The sequence below is a fragment of the Populus nigra genome, chromosome 3 (genome assembly GCF_951802175.1).
Source record: "Populus nigra chromosome 3, ddPopNigr1.1, whole genome shotgun sequence".
Taxonomy (NCBI): Eukaryota; Viridiplantae; Streptophyta; class Magnoliopsida; order Malpighiales; family Salicaceae; genus Populus; species Populus nigra.
Window position 1 is genome coordinate 16,004,385 of NC_084854.1, and position 22,092 is coordinate 16,026,476.

At 30.7% G+C, this 22,092-nt stretch overlaps 2 protein-coding genes and 1 pseudogene across 4 annotated transcripts; 2 read left to right on the forward strand and 1 right to left on the reverse strand.

Moving 5' to 3' along the window:
* Window positions 1-3,068, forward strand: LOC133688857 (3-hydroxyacyl-[acyl-carrier-protein] dehydratase, mitochondrial). 3 transcript variants are annotated; one of them, XM_062108482.1, is made up of 5 exons: window positions 28-384; window positions 1,204-1,806; window positions 1,902-2,017; window positions 2,100-2,249; window positions 2,940-3,068. In XM_062108482.1, exons 2-4 carry the CDS (start codon window positions 1,513-1,515, stop codon window positions 2,209-2,211), a joined length of 522 nt encoding a protein of 173 aa, XP_061964466.1. In that variant the 5' UTR covers window positions 28-384; window positions 1,204-1,512; the 3' UTR covers window positions 2,212-2,249; window positions 2,940-3,068. The 3 variants fall into 3 exon arrangements, with proteins under 3 accessions (XP_061964467.1, XP_061964466.1, XP_061964465.1); XM_062108483.1 differs by lacking the exon at window positions 2,940-3,068 and having other exon boundaries at window positions 1-384; window positions 2,118-2,349; XM_062108481.1 differs by lacking the exon at window positions 2,940-3,068 and having other exon boundaries at window positions 34-384; window positions 2,100-2,349.
* Window positions 2,879-17,068, reverse strand: LOC133689426 (tRNA ligase 1-like; annotated as a pseudogene).
* On the forward strand, window positions 16,980-20,072 carry LOC133688835 (glutathione S-transferase L3-like). The gene is made up of 10 exons (XM_062108455.1): window positions 16,980-17,139; window positions 17,236-17,319; window positions 17,414-17,474; window positions 17,561-17,647; window positions 18,207-18,305; window positions 18,391-18,493; window positions 18,576-18,655; window positions 18,837-18,944; window positions 19,525-19,605; window positions 19,719-20,072. Exons 1-10 carry the CDS (start codon window positions 17,123-17,125, stop codon window positions 19,722-19,724), a joined length of 726 nt encoding a protein of 241 aa, XP_061964439.1. The 5' UTR covers window positions 16,980-17,122; the 3' UTR covers window positions 19,725-20,072.
* Window positions 20,073-22,092: the final 2,020 nt, after the last annotated feature.

The following is a 22,092-nucleotide window of genomic DNA, read 5'->3' on the forward strand; positions in this document are numbered from 1 at the left end:
GGGCTTCTGAGAAAATGTTGTCTAGGGCGGGGTGGCTGTTGGGTTGATTGAAAAAAAAAAAAAAATCAATAATTGTGATACTGAAAAATGAACCACTGACCACCGCGTAGCTATAGCATGATAGACCTCCAAATAAGAAAAATAAAGAGGAGTTTTGGTGAGAAAAAAACCCTTGTCCACGTGTTCCCCGGCATCCTCCAAGATTCTCTCTTTCGGGAAACAAGACACAAAATACCAGAACTCGAGGTTGATTAGTGCATGGAGAAAGGATTTAGCCATGCTTACATATATGCAGCAACCATACCCCTTCTGTATTTCGTTTCCTCACAAGAAGCAATTGCGCTTTGGAACTCTCCGTCTTTCAAGTTAAGCTCAGGCAACCGAGTAAGCTTAACTCAAAAAACTCCTCTAATTATTCTTGGGGTTATAAATCTTATTTCGTTCGAACCTCTTTTCTTGCAAGTTCTCTCTACAAAAATGCTGAAGAGGTTCTTCTACCATCCCTGGATTCTACTTCCACCCCATCTCCTCTCTTTGATAGAACTACTAGGTTCACATCCATTTCTTCACTTTTTTAGATTTGATACCTCTAGTTTTAGATTCATTTGAACTTTATTGTCACCATGTTTTATAGTTTCTGGGTTTTGAGAAAAAAGAGAAAGTCGTCGGAAAAAAAATTCATTATCACAAATATATTTGAAATGCAGATTTTTTTTTTAATTTATGGTCGGGTATTTTCTATGAAAATGAAGCTTAGTTATCTCAAATATCTTTCTTTGATTTTTTTACTTTATTTTAATAAACTATGCTTCTTATAAAGAAGAAAATATAACATGAGTCATAAAAGAAGGTTTTGAAAAAAAAACTATAATTTTCCTCTATTATTTTATTTGCTGCCTTTTTTGTGAATATTTTTTTATAATCAAGTAATTTGTTAAAAAAATAGATTCTGAGTAGTGCATTATTTTTTTTTCTTTTCTAATACATGCGCATTATATATAAATATATATTATTAAAATTCGCATTAATGGTTTTGATAAGTTGAAGCAGTATTTTTTTTTTTTTTATCTCAAGTACGGCATCTGTATCCTTATATCAATATTATGGCTAGCGTTAAAGCCGTATTTTTTTAGTCACGCAGGAAGATTTTTTTTCATAGGTGAAAACAAGTTGCCGATGATTGCTTTTTTTTTTTTTTTTTAGCGTGGAGCGCCGGCACGTGACTAGTGTTTTACCATGAGGTATGTCTTTCCGCCTCAACTCCACAACAGCTGAATAAAATGGCATTGGATTGGAACTACAAGCCATGCAGTGCCTACTAGAAACCGTCAACAAAACGTGTTGAGAAACCACCACAAATTGAAATTCACCCAACCTTATAATGACTCTTATGCTTGATTGAATGCTTGTTAAAATGCTTGTTGCTGATTAGCAAGTTCTTTTCATCGAACCCGTTTCCCTTTTTTCTAATAATAAAGCAATTGCTGGTACGTACTCCAAGTGTTTGCTAGAATGCTTAGTAGAAACAGGATGCTTATCAGAAGTTTGGTTTCGAGTTCAGTCCCTTGTACGAGAAACTTTTCAGGGACAGCCCCGCCTCCACGGCAGGTTCTGAAAACCGGAGATACTTTAAGACAAACGAGGATATTCACAAACGAGGACGTTGCTGAATATTCAAAGGCGAGTCATGATTCCAATCCATTGCATTTCGATTCTGAATTTGCCCGGAATGCTGGATTTGAGGATCGGCTTGTCCATGGAATGCTGGTTGCTGCTCTATTTCCTCGGATTATTGCATCCCACTTTGTAAGTCATGACTCCTACCCTCTTTTTAAGATTCAAGTTATTGGCTTTTCTTTCTTCAATTGACAGTTGATGTTGAGATTGCCAAACTTTTGTAGCCTGGAGCCGTATATGTTTCTCAAAGCTTACATTATAAAAGCCCTGTATATATTGGAGATGCAGTTGTTGGAGAGGTACAAGCTACTAATATAAGAGAAAACAAGAGTAGATACATGTAAGCTACATTACGCTTTCTGTTTTTGTCCTGAAGTAATGATAGCAGCACTTGACTCGGTTTCTGGCTGTTAAATGATCAGAGTAAAATTCTTGACAAGGTGCTTCAAGAACGATAAGCTTCTCGTTATTGATGGAGAGGCGGTGGCGATTTTACCAAATCTAGTTGCGGAGAAGGTGAATGTTGTGGACTGATGAACCTTCAGCAAATTGCCAGACTAAAAATTTTGAAGGTGCTTTGCTTTGATTACTTTCTAATTTATGAGTCTTGGTAGATAGGCCAATGGATTTGATGACTCTTTTAGCTGTTTTCAAGGATAGTTCTTTCCCTCACTGTCCTGTCCCATGTGTTTGTCGGCGCACGAGAGAGGGAGATGGCTAGTTTATGGACTTGCATTTGACTTGGTGAAGTTATATATATATATATATATAAAACTGGCTTTCTTCGAATTCTTTTACTAGCGTGCTCCGGCATAAACTTGTAGGTTTCTTGGAGTGCTCCTATTTTAGGTTATAAAGCATTAGTACATATTTCATTCAAGGCTCTCTCATTAAGTTCAGAGTTCGCTCCTTGCATGACCATCCTTGACTCACTTTAACCGGAAGTGTAGAGAGTCATATTCGCCTGAGGCAAAGAAGAGCTGCAATAAAATGAATTGTTTGTCAGTAAGCGTTTTCTTAGCTACTGCGTTCATGGACTTGCCTTAGCCGCTACATGCATCATTTTGCTCTTGGAAATTCTGATTAGCTGGTTTTGCTGAGACTGGGCCAAGAAATAAGGAACATAATGACAACATTAATCATGATGGTCCAGAAAATGCCTAGGCAAGCATAAAGAAGTCGAGAGAACTGACACGACATGTAAGTAACAAATTCTATTTGCTTTGTTATTCTGCTTAGCCTGCGTGTAAACAAATTTTCAGGAGCAGAACTCAATTTCCACCTGTTTCTTGGGCGAGCATCCTAGCAACCATCGTAGCCTAATGCCTTATCACCTACAGAATTTTTCAGACAACTCTTACATAAAATGCAACCGAAACCATTCCTCGACCTTTATATTTTAGGAAGAACTATCAAAGAACTCGATACAATCCCAGTGTGCCAGATATGGTGATGGGTGGATTGATTTCAAATCGCGTTGCTTTTCCCTCCAGAAGCAATTGAGGCAATCTGTTGGCCTCCTTGGCTGCCATTTTTTCTCCGGTCCATATGGTAACACGGGGCCACTCATTTTTCGGTACAGCCTTTTCGCTATCAACAGAACCGATTTCTGCTTCCAGAGCTGCCATTTCAGCAGTGAAAATGAGGGCAGTCAATTCCACAGGGACCTTTTGATGAAGGAGAAGCTCGTAACCAGCTACAGCCGTAACACCATGGCTTCGCTTGTGGCAAGAGTGACATGAGCCTTCTCAAGGTTGTGCTCCTTGTCCTTGAGAAAAGTCTTGACCTTGGGGTTATTCTCAGCCAACTATTTCAATAGACACAAGTCAATGTTGGATAAGAAATTATATCTTTTATAGCCATAAACAAAAATGTCGGTAAATCCAGATACAAAGCAAGTAGCCGGCGCGACAGAAAAGTCTTCATGGATTAACGAGGGGAAAAGGGAGACAAAAAAGGCGAGGGCAATAGGGAGGACATTTATATGAGCTTAGCTTTTTCCATATTTATTATTTATTACCTACAGAAAGAGATATGGATTGAAGTGAGGACCCATCTGGCTTGCCTCCCTACCCGTATCAAGCCTTGTTTATTGTCATATAAAATTAGTTAGCTACGAGTCAGGTAGTAAGAAGAATCGAAATCCTCAAATAAAATGAAGAAGGTACGGAAGAATCCCAGCTTGCTGCGTTTCTCTCCATCTTTTCTTCTCAATTCTCTCCTCATTTTTCTTCTTAAATCTTCATTTTTTGTTAAGAAAAGTTCTTAGCAGAATCACCCATGGATTTCTGTATGAATAACTTTGTATACCCACCCACAGCAATTCCTAGCTCCTTCCAGTTCTAATCGTTCCCTTCCCGTTTCAAAACCCATCAATTATTACAACTTTCGACGTTTTACACAGACTTGAAACCCCATTACTTACATGATACCACCACCATGCATCAAGCCACGAGCTTGAAATCCAGAATTTAAGAGAGGAGGTGATCTATCACAGATGAAAGTCATGGAAAGTGAGGGGAAGTGTTGCAAAAGGAACGGCGGAGATTTTCTTCTTGGGTTTCATCGCTAAAGGCAACATGGTAAATTTACAGTATTGTTTTTCTGTTTTTTTTGTCATATCAAATTAAATGGGAGACAAGAACTAAGCAATGCCAAAATTGGTTTCAAATAGAGTAGAACTTGAAGTCACCAGTCAGTTCCTCAATGTGACATGGTGGGTTTACATGATGATCTGTTAAAGTAGATTCAATATGACATCGCTAGTTTAGTGGGTGCACCCGCAAATCGAATAACCTAGAAAAAAAATATTGTTGTTTTATTTTTAAAGAAAAAATAAATAAAACAATGCTAGTTTAGCTTATTTTTATATAAAAAATAAAACAACAATATTTATATTTTAGATTGATTAAGATGAAATAGAGTTAGCCCACCCATTTTATGATCTAGGCATGCCCTTGATCGGGTTTCATGACCTTACTTTTGAAATTATTTTTTAATTATTAAACAATTATAAAACTACATCTTTACAAATATGACAATACATAAAATTATAATAAGAAAAATATATTTTTTTTATTGAAATTGTTTTTCATGATTCATATAATTTCTTTTACAATAAAAATTGTCCAAGTCTCAATATTTTTTATGTTATTGAAGAAAAAATAATAATTAATATGATTAAATCATGTTAAGAATCTATTAAAAATAATTTAAAAATAATTTTTTTAATTGAATATTCACTGATTTGTTTTCATATTAGATACATAATAATTGAAAACAAATTATTAACATTTCTATGAAAACCTATAACGATATTTTTTTTATATTGCATTTCAATTAAAATTAACAAAAAAACTCCTCATTTTCTTATATATATATATATATATATATATATATGTTCCTTGCTATTTGTTTAATAAAAATAAAAGTAATCAAAACAAATATAAAAAATATTTTAGATGATTTAAAATAAAAATAAAAAAGGTATTTGTCTAATTAAAACTTCTTTATCTTATTAACATGATAAATTCTTATTTTGCATTTTTTAAAATATTTATTTAAAAAACATCTTATCATAATTATAAAACAAAGTTTTAACTAAAAAATAATAAATTTTTAAAAATATATTACAAAAACATAAGAATAATATATTGTATACGCGTTTGCCTTGGGAACTCTTTGGCAGTAATTAATGTTTGTCTTGGCAGGTTAACCTGGAGGCCTCCAAACCTAGCTCCTTGTTTGACTTGGATTTCAAATTAAATTATATAAAAGTTGATTTTAATGTGATCCAATCAACTTCGTCAAACTCGGTTTAACTAAAAAGCTAAAGACATCGTTGTTTACTCTTTGACAATGTTATTAAACTCTGCCAGACTCATGCGGGTTAACATGGTGACCGAACAACCTTGCCTCTAGATCGAGCCGATTTCAAAATTAATCAAGCGGGAATTGACCCGTGTGGCCTGACCAACTTACCAAGTGCACTTGCAACTTGGTCAACCCGAAAAAATACCTGATTTGCCTTTTAACAGATTAAATGTAATGTCGATTTAATTTTTTCTAATAAAAAATATTGGAATGATAATATTTTATAGGTCAAACTAGATTAACCCACTCAACTTGTGACATAGATCATAGCTCTTACTGAGTCTAATAACATTACTTCTTGGAATTTATATTTTATTTAATTAAAAGATTATAAAAATAAACATTCCCACAAAAAACAACAAATATAATTATCAATGTTAAATGTATTTATTTGATTTTTCTTATCAACACATCTCTTTATTTATTTTTTTAATGAAATCTTTTTTTTATTGTATGTACTGTTTTTTAAATAAAAACATATTATAATCTCAAAATCAAGTAAACAAAACATATTAAAATAATGTTTCAATTACATAAGATTAAAAGGAAAAAAATAATAAATGTTATAAAATCATATAAGAAATCTATCAAAAATTTAAAGAACTAAAATTTTATTTTCATTAAATATTCATGAAAAATCTTTTATTTTTGAATATCAGGTAAATAATAATTAAAAAAGAAATCATTAAAATTCCCATAAAAATATATAATATTTATTTAAGAACAATTGCTAGGGGTGATCGTTTTCGGTTCGGTTCGGTTTTTATAAAAAAAGTAACCAAACTGAATTTAAAAAAAAAAACCAAAACTGAACCGAAACTGGGACAAACCGACCGGTTTCGATTCGGTTTGGTTTTTTAGGGAAAACCGGTTCAAACTGGTTTGACTTTGTTTTTTCCGTTTTGGCTCGGTTTTTTCCAGTTTGGCTCGATTTTTTCGGTTTGGCTCGGTTTTGGCTCGATTTTTCTGGTTTGGCTCGGTTTTTTTTTCCGGTTCCAGTTCGGTTCGGTTTTTTTGGTGTTTTTCTTATAAAACCGAAACCGAACCGAACCGGCTAGTTTTTCAAAATTTTAATCGGTTTAATCGGTTTTTTTCGGTTCGGTTTTTTCAGTTATTTGTTTTCCGATTTTCTCGATTTAATCGGTTTTTTCAGTTTTTTTGCTCACCCCTAACAATTGCAAAATTGAATAACAACAACAACAACAACACACACACACACACACACACACACACACACACACACACACACACACACACACACACACACACACACACACACACACATATATATAGCATATCTCAATAAAAAAAAATATTGGAAAAAAACCATAGAAATGAGCAAAGTGCCTAGGCCATAAATTGTTTTTATTTTTTTTGGGGAAGGGAGGGGGATGGCCTAAATATTTCCTTTTTTTTTTGTTTATAGAAGAGCGAACAACATATCATCTATCATATTATTTATTTTATAAAAAATTAGACAACACATTGTTCGTTACGACAAACTTCTAAATTTCTAGTAGAGGATAAGTGGTTGAAAAATTAAGCTAGAGTTTTTTGGATCCAATAATCCATTTTTGACATATTTTAACTTAAAAACACCTCATAAATAACATCAAAACCTTAATAGACTAATTTTTCAATTTAAAACACTCTTATATTAGTTCAAAAACACAAAATTAGCTAGGAAAAAAACCATTCTCAATCCCTATCTATTTTTTATGGAAATATAGAAGCTAAATCTACCATATTATTTATCTTATAAAAAACTAGACAACATATTGTCTGTTACAACAAACTTTCAAATTTCGAGTAGAGGATAAGTGGCTGAAAAATTATGCTGGAGTTTTTTAGATCCAATAATCATTTTTTGACATATTTTAACTTAAAAACACCTAATAAGTAACATTAGAACCTCAATAGACTAATTTTTCAATTTAAAACACCTTTAAATTAGTTCAAAAACATAAAATTAGCTTGAAAAAAAACATTCTCAATCCCTATCTATTTTTTATGGAAATATAGAAGCTAAAAAATACCTCATTAAAATTTTTTCATTAAAAGAAATACATTGACATCAAATTTAGCTTTTTTGTCCACAAAATCAAGCTAATCAATCACTTCTTTTTCTTCGTTGTTTTCCGATAACTCTATCTCCTCTTAAATCTAGAAACTAAAATGTGAACAAAATAAAGTATTGAACCAAACATATAATTGTCAAACTAAAAGGACCAAAAAACAAATTGAAAAAACTCCAAAAAGAAAAATTCCTTAAAAAGACGTTGAATGAAAAAAGAGAAGAAAAAGCTTGCATTTTTGCCCCGTCATAAATTTCGGTCCTCTAATTTTTAATAAGAAAATTATTTTTATTTTGCAAAACCGAGAAATAATCTAATGTTGAGAAGTTTTTTAAGACCGCGATAACCTTATAGAAAGTAATACAAATAAATTATTAGGTTCAATCTCTAATTAATGTAATAATAAATGATGAAATTAAAAAAAATGATAAAAAAAAATCACAAAACACTGTTAAAATCTATATTGTTTTATAAAATGATAATTAGTGAAACTACCATTTCTTTTAAATTTTTTTTAAACCTCAATTCCCCCTTTCTATTTATATGGAATTGGTGTCGTTAATTAAGTGTTGTTCTCTCTCTCTCTATTTAATGGTTTCTTTTAATTTGTTTATAATTTTTCTTTACTTTATTTTCAGATCAAATTTAAAACCAGTGACTAGCATATTAACTCAAATTCTTTTATGAGTCGAGTTTTTAGTCACATCCGAATATATGCTTTCATTTGCGAACGCTAATCAACTCATGTAATAAAAAATATATATAATTAATTCTTTCGTGCAATTTACTTCATTATACTTTTCAACTTGCTGCCTTTTTTCTGATCACAATTTCTTTCCATAAAATCATGTCACCATTTAAAACGTCATTCGAGACATAGTGAGCACTAGATTTTTTTTAATGTAAAAATAATATGTTAATGTATTTTTTAACTAAAAAAATTAAATTATATAAGAATTGACCTAACCTGATCGATTTGATAGATTTAAAGACAACCCAAACAACCGATAAAAATATTATTTGAAGTAAAAAATAATAAAGACAACAACTTTTTTTAAAATATTGAAACGATAACATATTAGATTAATTCGAATCAACTTGTCAAATCCATTATCAAGGTCACGAGACCATAAAAACCTTATAAAAAGCAAATAAGAATTTTCTTTTTTATCAAACTCAATTCTCAAACAACTTAATGTTGAATGATAAAGCTGAAAACAAAATTCAACTAAAAAATAAATCGAGTTAACTTATGTCAATCTGTCAAACATGGATTGTAAGATCAGAATAACTCCATAGAAAACAAATTGAAATAAATTATGAAACTCAATTCTTAATCAACCTAATGCTTAAGGGTGAAATTAAAAAAAAAACACAAAAACTACCCGAGTTAACCGACCAAATCCATGACTTAGGTCATGAGATCAAGATAACTATAGTTTTGAAACCCGACTTGGTCGTCGACCCAGTCTAACGAGCAGGTCATGGGTCAGATGAGTTGACCCGGGTCAACCTAAAAAAAAAACACCCATAGAAAACACTTAACTAGTTACAATGCAACACTTATATAAACCAAATTTAAATTTTAAACCAACAACATAAATTTAATTCAATATTCAAAACACAAATCAAATATAAATTCTAAAATATTTAAAACAAAATATCCAACAACATAAATTCTAAATCAACAACACATTTATTTTTGTTGAATGAACACATTAAGTTCTTCTGTGTCCATAGGAGCAAAATTTGGATCAAATGTCGATGGAATTGAGCCGTTGAAGGATCACTATTTGGAGTACTACCATCATGTGAACATATTTTAAGGACCTGACATAATTTATAAGAGGGAATATAATTTCAAGCCAAATCATATACTTTTATTATATATCCAGACTAAGCAGCAAAGCACTTTATAATCCATTCATTAGATTAACAATGACTAATGAATAAATGACTTCAGTATTTTTTTTTAGATTTTTTTTTTATATTGAGAAAATTTTGTTTCCTAATGGAACCTTGCAATGATACTAGACAGAGGGAAAGGAAAGTTTGATACTAGATTACTAACATGATCCACAACATAAATGAAAGCTAACGGAAAAAATCAAATACTGGATGAGCCTGAAGGTTAAATTATTAGTCAACTAAAATCAATTAAAATGACAGTAAATGATCCTGAAGGTTGAATGATGTTAAACACTAGATGGCAAACAGATCAATCCATAAAAAACTAAGTACAACCAGCTTAAATAAAAATCTAGGTTTCACAGTAACTCCAGCAAAAGTTGATAAAATCAATTAACTAATTTGCAAAAGCAGAAGCAGAACAAACAAACAAACACAGTTAACGAACAACCAACTTGAATTCAAGATTGTAGAAGCAGTAGAACAAACACACAAACACAGTTGCACTACTAAGTCATCTTCTTTGTCAAGCAATTCAAACGAACATAAAGAAGATAAGTGAGACAGTTAACTAAAATGAAACTTACAAAGAAATAAATTAAGAAAAATTAATCTTTTATTCAGTTGCAGAAATAACAATGAGAAAAGAAAAGAACAACGGTCAAGTTGCAGAAAAGAAAAGAACAGAGAAAGTGATAAACATACCTGTAGGTGTGAGAATAGGGAAGAATCGATGCCACTATTATAGTAAAGAGCTGCAAGTTCAAAACAAATAGCGATCAAGGATTTGAAACAGCGGCGTAGAAAAAAGAAAAGAGAGAGCGAAAGAAGAAAGAAATAAGTAACAACAGCTCATCTAACCTTATTCGCAGATTTGAAACAGCGATCAAAGATTCAAGAGTTTTCTGCTCCTTTACTCTTCTTCGCGACTGAAATAGGTTTGAAGATTTCTTTAATGAGGTTTGAAATTAATTAGTTGCAGTGCTAGTTCAATTGATAATTCTTCTCGTTTTGGCCTTTTAACTGTAAAAGGCCAAAACGATGTTATTCCGATCATATATATATATATAAGGTGGGGTCTCATCCGGGTTTACCTGGGTCAGCCGGGTTCTGGGTCCACTCGTAAGGTCGACCGGGTCTCACCGGGCCAATTCCCAGGCTGTTTTTTGCTTAGACCCGGTCCTAGGCTCGGGTCAGGTTTCAAAACTATAGAGATAACCTCATAGAATGCAAACCAAAACAAATTATGAAGTTTAATTCCTAATCAACATAATATTGAAGGATGTAATTCAAAAGAATTCAAATAAAAAAAAGAGAAAAAAAAATTAACCAACCTAACCTGTGACTCTTATAAGATTGTGATAATCTTATAGAAAACAAATAAAAAATTTTATCAATCTCAATTCCTAATCAACCCAATTTTGAAGGATTAAATTAAAAAAATCAATTATAAAAAAAGACAAAAAAATAACCCGAATCATCTCATGTTAATTTGCAAAATAAGAAGGGCTAAGGTCGACTAATGAGATAACAGGGGCTAAGCTTCATTGTCAAGAGAGAAATAACCCAGATCACTAGCTAAGGCCCCTAAATTACCACTTAGTGATACAAAAAAAAGAGAGAGAGAGGGAGAAAAGGATGCAAAGACAGCTAGGAGGATTGCCTAAAAGCAACCACATTTGAAAAAGTGCGTAATAGCTTACTGATAGAGCACTCTTACGCTAACTATGAACAAGGCTAAATGATTTGTTGAAGTTATTAGATGTAAAAATATATGGATAGGGGAGCGTTCCTCTTAAAAGGAAGCTTCTGCGCGAGTAAGGGTGGATGAAACGGAAGCAAGAATATCGACTTGAGTAACACAAACATCGATGAGATTCTAAAGCCCTGAAAACCTAAGGGTTCATTTGCAAGTTTCATCCATTGAGGGTGAGTCAAGGCTTAAGATTAGGTCGACTATATTAATTCATTAAGGTACTCTTGATGGGTTGAAGATCATATCAAAAAGTCCTTTATCTTACAAATAAGACACATCTTGTCTAAGTAAAATTTTAGAAATGATGTCTTTATTTCCTTGTCTTCCAATGATTTTATCCCCTACTTTGATTTCATGTTTTTGTAAAGTATATATGCAAATTTTTTCTAGATTATAACTGGAAACTCCACCTTTTTTTTTTCTAAATCCATCTCACATCAATAACTTGACCCCTACCGCCTATAGGTAGTTTTAAACAAGTTTCCTTTAAAGTAGATACTTGAGTGTCAAGTATGGCTCGTAATAATCTATATTCAGGGGTATACGATGATTCTTTCTCCAATTGAGGTGTTAATTTACCTATTAAAATATTGCATGTCTCTACCCAAGATCCTAACATCACGATTATATTTTTATCTAACTTTCAGAGTAAATAGGCTTCTAGATGTAGTATTTCGTTAATAACCCTTTTAGGGCCTTAAGTTGTCACATGAGTTTGGATTTCATATATTTGTATGTGAAAAAAGTATAAACATCTTCATATACTGAACATTCTTTAATGAGTACTGCATCTTTAAGATTGTAGCCTTCCTATGGCATATAAGCTACCAATATGTTTTTTCCTAATACGAGTTCACCATCAATTATAATAGCACCGCTCGCCAAAACTTGTCTCTTTTTAATGCATTTTCCTCACTAAACCTCAAGTTTTTTTTAATGAATACAAGTATTTTATTGGAAAGTTGATGCATAACTAATGGAATGCTTACAGTATAGCCATTCCCCGATAAAGACTTTGACTCTCCCATTCCAATCATTGCTTTTCTTTTTGTTACTTAGAAAATAATTGCTTTAGCTTCATCCACTTGAATTCTTGATATTCCTTTTTATATCTTGTAAAACAAATGGCATCTTTTTCTGGAAATCCTAGCTATTTTGAGCATGATAGTGGAAATTCTCATTGTTATTACTTAAACAAGCATGAAACATATGCTTGCATATTTATCCTTATGTTAAATTGAATATGTAATTATTAGAGACTCAAATGGTGGATATGCAAGGATGATAACTTATATGTTCTTCTATATATCCATGAATCTAAGAACTTTTCCTTGCATTGTATTATTTGGTCTATGCACCAGAACTGATAACATTCAAGGTTATGTAGGATTATAAATGAAAGATCCTTTATTTGCTTCTTTTTTTTATCCCTATATTTTTTTTATCCATAGAAGGTTTTCCTCTATTAGTAGGTTTTTTCAAAAATCTCCATTTATTCTGGTGTGGATGACAAGTAAGCCTATATTTCTTTGTTTCAATAGAACTCCTTACGATCATTTTTTCTATCTACTATAGAGGATCCCCTTTAAGATCAAACAATTTCATCAAATTGAGTATGATTGTATGTGTGATAGTTTCTACTACACTAATTATTAAGATTGCTCAAAATACTCTTTTTTATTTTCTAGAATCTATTTCTTAGTTCAAGATCTTTCTTACTAATTAGAATAAAAGAATTGGTAGATCTCTTCTACCCAAAATAAGAATGGGCTAGGGTTATGAACTTATAATCTATAATCAAGTTAATTTCGTGATTATAAGTTCATTTCATACCGGATCAGACCATAATAAGCTTATATAAATTCTCATTATAAGAAAAAGTCATTTGAGTGTATTTAAATAAAGACTATATTTACGTATGGATCCCATCGTCACTACATTCCATTTAAGATTAGGAATAGGCGTAATTAGATCTTATATATATATATACACCTCTTTATTTTAGACCTCATTACCTATTATATTCACCTATTTTGGCTTCTATTGAATTAAGAAACATGTTTTATTGTCCATTTTCTTGATAAAATATAGATAAGGCATTTTCTAGATAACTTAAATCAAAGAAATTGGATGTCTAACTGTACCACCCAGTCAATTATGTTCCACTTAATCCCTATTTCATAGCCACATATCTTTTAGGGTAAGGAATGAGAAACCTTTCTCCTATTACATGAATCCAATTTTCATTTCATCCGAAAAAGTCGTCTTTTATCAACAATGCATCTGTCATTTAATCTAATAGCTTTCTGTTAGATATGAACAAAATTGATAAATACTAATAACTCTTGGTTAGAGTATTAGAACATAAAAATTCATTAAATAATGAACTCTTGGTTCTAAGCCATCTCTGATGATGAATCAATAATTTGAAATGCTTGTCTTGTTTATCCTTGATAAACTAATGTTTATATATAGATGTAGCATGATCTGTTTGGAAAGTAAGAATCCTCTTTAATATCTCTTCATTTGCGAAGCATTCTTGATATGAAAACATATAAATAAGGAGTTGATCTTTGAATTCGAAAAGAGTGGATCTACAGGGTCCTAAATGAATTAGCTTATTAAGATTTCATCATTCAAAGAGCCTATTAATAAGAATTTTACTTTATTCATTGTCTTTTTTTTTTAATGTTATGAACTTATTGAATATGTACAAATAACAAATAAAATAAAACATGAAAATAACAAAACAAAAGCCATTATCCAATATAATATAATTAAGAGAATAAATTCATATAATATTATTAAGACAATAAATTCATTGTTATGCTTTCACATCAAAGTGAACTACAGTACTTTATTTTTTTGATTTCATTTAATGTCAATTGGTGTTCTAAAAGTCCATTTTCAAAATCCCAATGAGGATAATTCAAATTAGATTGACATATAGTACAACTTGTCAAAGACATTGGATTATTATAAGATTTACCTGTTCTCTACCCCGATTAAGATATCATTCTTTACCCCGATTAAGATATCATCTGTTTCATCAAAGAAAGATTGAGTAAATTATCTAAAAATTATAGCGTGAAGTGGCAATAAAGTGCAATTAGATATATGCTTCGGAGGTATTCAGATTAATATTATCAACTAGAATATTTTATGGTTAGCTTGTTTGGACCAAAAAAATAAAGTATCCAGACTCCGCTTAGAAAAACCCAATTAATATTATATCCATGATTACTATTTGTATAATATTCTATTTATAAATTATAAATATGAGTAATTTCAAATACTAATCATAATCAATCAAATAATTTGATAAATACATCAAATATTTTACTGAAGGCGTGAAATGAATTGAAAAAAAAGGAAGTTATAGCAAAAAGACACGGTATTAGGGCATTTTCCTTATATGTACAAATCAAAATTAAGCAGATCTTTACTCGGGATAGAGCAAAAAACCTAAAAGAATTAAAAAAGCCTACTCAGGAACAAAAGAATGTTATCATGATTTGAATTGGATCATGATAAAAGAATAAATAAATGAGAAGTTAGTTTGATAAGTTTAATGAGCTTTTTTAATTTATAGGTAAACGGGTAAAAAAACCATCTTTCTTGAAAAATAGAGGAAAAAACCCTTCATTATTCGTTAAATGAGATCTACATATTGATTCTTTTTTTTTTTGTGATTTTTGATGAACCATATGCATCAAAAGATGTATGTACAATTCTTAAAGGATATAATTTGATCATAATCAACCGACTTTATCAAGAAAGATTACTCTTTCTAAGTATATAAACTCATCGATCTTATAATATATCTTTGTGGAGAAAGTGAAACCAAAAACTTTGTATTTATTTATAAACTCTCTTAGCTAATGAGTACGTTAAAAAACCATCTCAACTCAATAATTTAAGTTTAGGTGAAGTCCTAAGATATGTTTTATATTATTCTCTAACACACTCCCTCAAGTGAAGTTCCTTTAGACTTGAAACTTATACATGTTCACATTACCTTGTGCTTAATTTTTATCAAATAAATAAGAATGGTGAGATTCAAACTCATGACCGCTTGGTCATTAAGGCTCTGATACCATATTAAAGAATCATTTTAACCCAATAGCTTACATTATTAGATGAAGTTCTAAGATATGATTTATATTATTCTCTAACATGATAATATTCATAATAGCTATTTATGATAATATGCAATTTGTGTGATCAAATATACAAACAATATGCATGGGATTAGCCGCTTCAATAGGATCTTTTATTCTATTTAGAGGAAAAATTACCAAACATCTAGCTATCATTCCCTCACACTTAGTCCAATAGGTTTTTATTTGAAAGAAAAAAGAAAAATTATAAGGTATGATTTTCAATCAGCCTAATACTAAAGAATAAAATTTAAAAAATAAACAAAAAATTACTCGAGTCAACATGACTAACTTGAAAACTTGCATCCCGAGCCATAAGTCTAGGATAACTCTATAAAATGTAAATTGAAATAAATTATAAAACTTCATACCTAGTACATCCATTGTTGGACTTGAATGATGAAATTAAAGAAAAAAATTAAAAATTAAAAAAATCCCGAGAACTAAAATGAAAAAGTTCTTAGCTTTTTATTGTTCATTGCTATAGTGAAAAGTCAAGTTATATGTTAATTTATTTTATGGAATTGTTTACATGTATCTTTTTCATTTTTATTTTATTTATTTATTTCTAAATCTATTTTTTTAACATAAAATGAAATTAAATTCATCCTCGAACTATTTTAAAATTGCTGTCTAGTGTAATTAAAGGAATTTAATAAATTTTCTTGAGTGTTGGTTTCAAGGTGTAAATTTAAAAAGTGAAGGAAATGAACGAATCTCCCCCCAACCTTTTGGTTTTTTTGTCCTCTTATTTGTAAAGATACTTACCCCTTTACATGAAAAAAATAATCTATTGACTATATCCGTGGATTAGTTTATTCGTCAAATAAAACGGAATTCTTTTTTAAATAATCTCAAAAACCTACAATAAGGTGCTGAGAAAAATTTAATCAAAGTAACCCTTTGTCCGAACCCGGGCTCCAAAATTGCACCCAACAAAGATCCTGGAAGAGTTAAATGTAATTACGTCATTGCAAACATCACTTTTAATGTAGCTTTTTGGTATTTTGTTTTTTTAAGTATTCTTTTATTTAAAAATATATTAAAATAATATTTTTTATTTTTAAAATCTTTTTTTCTATCATTATATTAAAACAATTTAAGAAATTAAAAAAATAAATTAATTTTTTTCCTATTTCCCACTAACTTTTACATTTGTGGTGAAATAAATAAATATAGCAAGATGTTTGGTAATAAACTCAAACAATATTTTATATTGCAAAATCTATTAAAATATTAAGTTTAAAATGCAGTTTTTGTACAATAATTTTTACATGTTTTTTAATTTAATTTCATAAAAATATCAAATATTTTTTACATATTTTTTACTACACATGAACTTCAATTATAATTTTTACTAAACACATATCTAAATACAACTTATCATAACTAACCATACTTTTTTAATTTTTTTATTTTTCCAAATCCCAAACCACAGAAATTACCTCCAAAATAAACCCATTCCTAAAGTATTTAAAAATCCAAACTTTTGACTGCAATGCATAATAGACTCGCCCAGCCCGCTCTGCATTTGGACGCAATTTAGTCCCAAATCGCTGCTCTTTTGCACCTATAAAAAGCCTCTCAAGCCTCAAATCATTACTCTCCAGATCACGCATATTACTCAACAACCAAACGAACGAGCCTGAAACCACTTGCACTAATCCCATTCCATGGCGACTGCTTCTGCGTAAGAATCTCCTCCTGCTTTTCTCTATATTCTTCAACTTGCTGCTTGCTGTTTTAGTGAGTTCTCTAATTTTCCTCTTGTTTTCCAAATGGGAAGTTTGGATAAGAGCGTACCAGAGAAATTGGCCCCACCATTGGATGCTACTGCAGAGCAACCTCCACTCTTTGATGGAACTACCAAGTTTGTTTTCTTTCTTTCTTTTGCGTTGTGTTTGATTGATAGTACATCGTAAGAATCTTGTTTCTAAAATTAGCTGTTGTGTTGTGTTTTTAAGATTGTATACATGCTACACGTGTCCATTTGCCCAGCGAGTTTGGATCACCAGGAATTTCAAGGTTGCTTTTGCATTTTACCATCATCATCTTCAGTTATATCAAGGATGCTTTTTTTTTTTTAACCTTTAATTTTTCGATGGATTCAGGGATTACAAGATGAGATTAAGCTAGTTCCTCTAATCCTTCAAAACAGGCCTGCTTGGTATCCTGAGAAAGTTTACCCTCCAAATAAGGTCAGTATTCTTATTCTTACTGCTCCATTAGTGCTTCTTTTTATCATCAACTGTCACTCATACCCTATTGATCAAGAATTAGTACAAAATTGTTTACTCTTCCTTTTATTTTTGTAGTATCAGTCTAGCATGCACCTTTTTCAAAACCCACCAAGTAGAGTGATCATTGGGGTGTTATGAGCTGTAATAGCTTTGTTTTTGAGTCATTGTCGATTCTGCTTTGTTGCCATATGGCTTTCGTCAAGTTGTTTATAATGGTGGCAATACTAATCTACACATATATAGGTCAGGAATTAAAATGGTGTGGACATAAAGCTGATGAATTACTGAGTTTAGCCTGATAAAATTGCTTACTGAGTTATTGCTCTTCGTATCTTACATGAATTTTCCACCGAAAACTCCTGCAACTTTGTTGTCATTTTTGGATACGTGAAGATTTTGGATAACTGGTGTTAGTACTAATATGATACCTAGTTACATCAAGTGCATATGGTCATTTGTTTAACCTATGCATTATTTATCATTTCTTGTTGGATTACAAAACCCTTTTTGTTTATAGGTACCATCATTGGAACACAATGGCAAAATTACTGGGGAAAGTCTTGATTTGATTAAATATTTAGAGAGCAACTTTGAAGGACCTTCTCTTCTCCCCAAGGTAAGATGCAGATAATTCTGTTGCACTTCTGATGAAAACTCTCTTACAACTTAGACGACAAAGTTAACAAAGAAAAGTTCTGCAGGATCCTGCTAAGAAAGAGTTTGCTGAAGAGTTGTTCTCCTACACTGATAAATTCAACGGTACGGTGTATACTGCATTCAAGGGAGACCTGGCGAAGGAAGCTGGTAAAATCCAGATATTCCTCACTTTCTATGCCTAATGTTTTGTATGCAAACTGGATTAACTTTAATTAGTAACTTGCATCAGGTCCTGCTTTTGATCACTTAGAAAATGCTCTGCTTAAATTTGATGATGGACCATTCTTTCTTGGTAAAGAATTCAGTTTGGTATGTTTTAATTTAATATTACTAGAGCCTAAACCTATTCTATTTGTTGAATCGTTCACTGTATAGCACAATCACAGTGCAATCTTATTTTTTAATTCATAAATATGTGGGATGGTTGACCATTGCCATACCACATTATTTGAGTGTGTCATTTATATTTTTAAAAAACATGTGTTGTCAGGTGGACATAGCCTATATCCCATTTGTTGAAAGATTCAATATCTTCTTGCTAGAAGTTTTTAAGTACGATATTACTGCCGGCAGACAAAAACTGGCAGCTTGGATTGAGGTAATTTTGAATCTATTTTCTACCAGGTCATCCAATCATTAATTTAGTTATTCTTTGCCGAGATAGTTTATTTTATCCATCCATATGATTTTATATGTTTAACTCCACTCTGGGAATCTTTGGCTTCAAGTGTTTGTTTTTTTTTTTTTTTTTACCAGGTCATCCAATCATTAATGTAGTTATTCTTTGCCGAGATAGTTTATTTTATCCATCCATTTGATATTATATGTTTAACTCCACTCTGGGAATCTTTTGCTTCAAGTGCTTGCTTCTTTTTTTCTTTTTTTAATTCGATCCATGTCTCATGTTCTTGCACTTTGTTCCTCCGGGAGTCCCTGGTTCTGTACCCTTGCCTTACCCTCCGTTTCTTCTTCTTCTGGTCTCAAGATACCCTCTGCTTGTAGTAGTTTGCTGGATCTTCAATCTTGCATGACTTGGATGATGTATAGTTATTGTTTTGGCATCCTCTATAGTGTCCAATTCTTAAGCGTATGATGAGCAATCATGTCCTGTCGAGCAACTGAACATTGGAGCTAAATTTTCTAGTACACCCTGTCCTGAACCAGTATTCCATATGCAGGAGGTGAACAAGATTGAGGCTTACAAGCAGACAAAAACTGATCCGAAAGAGCTGGTTGAATTTTACAAGAAGCGCTTTTTGGTAAAGCACCAAAGTCATCTTGATATGCTTATAGCATCTAATCATTTTTTCCCCTCCAAATTCATGGTAGTTGTGGTTAAGTAACCAATCTCCTCTTTATCATTGCTCTGCAGGCTTAGATTTTAAAATGCCACTGTGATGAATAAGGGCCCAGGTGTCTCATAGTTGAATAAGATTGGTTGTGTTGTACACTCGAGGTGCAAATGTCTACTGGTTGCGCATCATGGTCGGGTCTCCATGGATGGTCTACTTACAGCTCTAGTAAATAATGGAAGGTGAAGCTCTCTGGGCTTTTCCAGCAGCCAGGTTTATGCGAATTTGGTGACTGTATATATTTGGGCTTGGCTTTGTAAGTTTCTGTTGCGTTGAGTTCAAGAGCCATGCCATGGTATTTGTGTTTAGTGTTGTGGTAACTGTCGCGGTTGTGGTTTAAAAAAAATTATTTTATAAAAAGTATTTTTAGTTAAGGTTGGTTTGAAAAATAGATGTTTGGTTAAAATTATTGTTGAAATTGAGGTTAAACAAAAAGTAGTTTAATGTGTTCGGTTAAGAATGCTTTTGAAATTGAGGTTATATATATATATATATTGATGGTTTTTAATTTAAATATTATAAATTTAACTATTGTTATTGCTATTATATTATGAAATAAATAATACTTTATATAAAATATTTTTTTATTATTTTATTAAACCGTCTCCAATTCCATTATGTATAAAATTTATCCGACAAGAATTATAGTTTCCGTAATTTTTTGAGCGTGCAATAAAATTAGATAAAATATTATCAGGAATAAAATTGATTTGATATTATGGTACGAGTAAATTTAATTCACTTTACACTAGTTTTTTGAGAAAAAAAAATATTGTTTATATTACAATGCGAGTGAATTTAATTTACTTTAAATTAGTTTTTTTTAAATATACAAAAAATAATCACACTAACTGTTCATTGTTTTAAGTGAACAGTGCAAATGAATTGTATTGTTTATTGAAATAATGTTTTAAAAAAAATAATCAGGAGTTACTTCCTCAAAATCATGCTGCAAACTTGAATCACCATGGATTCACCATAAATAAACTCTGTTTTTTACATAACTAAATATTTATTTTGTTATGCATAAGCAACCGAACAAACAAATTGCTAATTATATCAGTTTGGGACCTAATAAATGCAATGCCAATAGCAGATGGTCGTACAGGCAGGCACCGGCAATGATCTCCATTTCTTACCCTTCTCTTTGTCCTTATATAAAGATTTTGCATCTTCATGTTATATTTTATATATTTACTGGTCCAAACTTTTTCATTCAAGATATTAGGAAAATAAAACATGATATAGAATTATGTTTGATAATAATATATAAGATAAAATAATGATATTTATATTTTGTTTGATTAAAATGAATAATACAAAATAAAATATAAATAGAGTTTATCAATCTTTCATATTTTTTTTAAAAAAACTTGATATTTTTTTTTTACTTTAGTTACATAATAAATATTATTTCTAGAGACGTATTCCCTCTATATCTCCTGTTTTATAAATATAAAAATTCATTTTAAAATTATCTTAGAAATAAGTTTATTTTTATAATTTTGTATCTATTTCCATCTCTTAAACCAAAAACATTTGTTTCTTCACTTATTTATATCACAATGCAGTAACTACTAAACGCTACTTTATAAAGCAAAACAGAGGACAACTCTCTCCCATTACATGATAAAATTATAAATTGCGGTCACTATAAATATGGTTGTGGTTGCTTTTCAAAGTGTTTTTTACTTAGAAATGTATCAAAATAATATTTTTTTTAAAATTATTTTTAAAATCAGCACATCAAAATAATATAAAAACATAAAAAAAATTAATTTAAAGTAAAGAAAAAAATTAAAAATTAAAATTTTTTCAAAAACATTTTTAAATCACAAAAACAAACAAATGTTAAAGGAGCTACTGCCTAGCAACAATAGTAACGGTAAATGTTATTTTTGTTGATTTCTAAGCTGCTAATTCCATTCCTAATTATGATAACAGAAAACATTGTAATTAATAATAATAATAAAAAAAGCGTCGTAAATGGATAACTTAGAAAACGCTGCCATATCCGTGTAGTAATGTCAATCAATAATAAATTAATAATTCGTATGTTCTGGAAAGATTAAAGTAAAGAAAAAAAAACATAACGGGATGAAAATTAGAAGGGTGGTGGCAAAATATATCTAGTTAGGTGAATTGTGTGGCTGCGGACCGCATCTAACAACTTACAAGTAGAGTATTTAGTAGGGTTTTAGAAGTTAATTTTTAAAGTATTTTTTATTTTATTTTTAAAATTTTATTTTTTATATTAGCATATTAATACAATTTCAAAATATAAAAAATAATCATTTAAAATATTTTTTAAAATACAGTTTAATCACATTTCCAAATAAAAATGCAATGCAATGGGTGGGGGTATTGGCAATGATATGCTTTCCTATCTTCTAA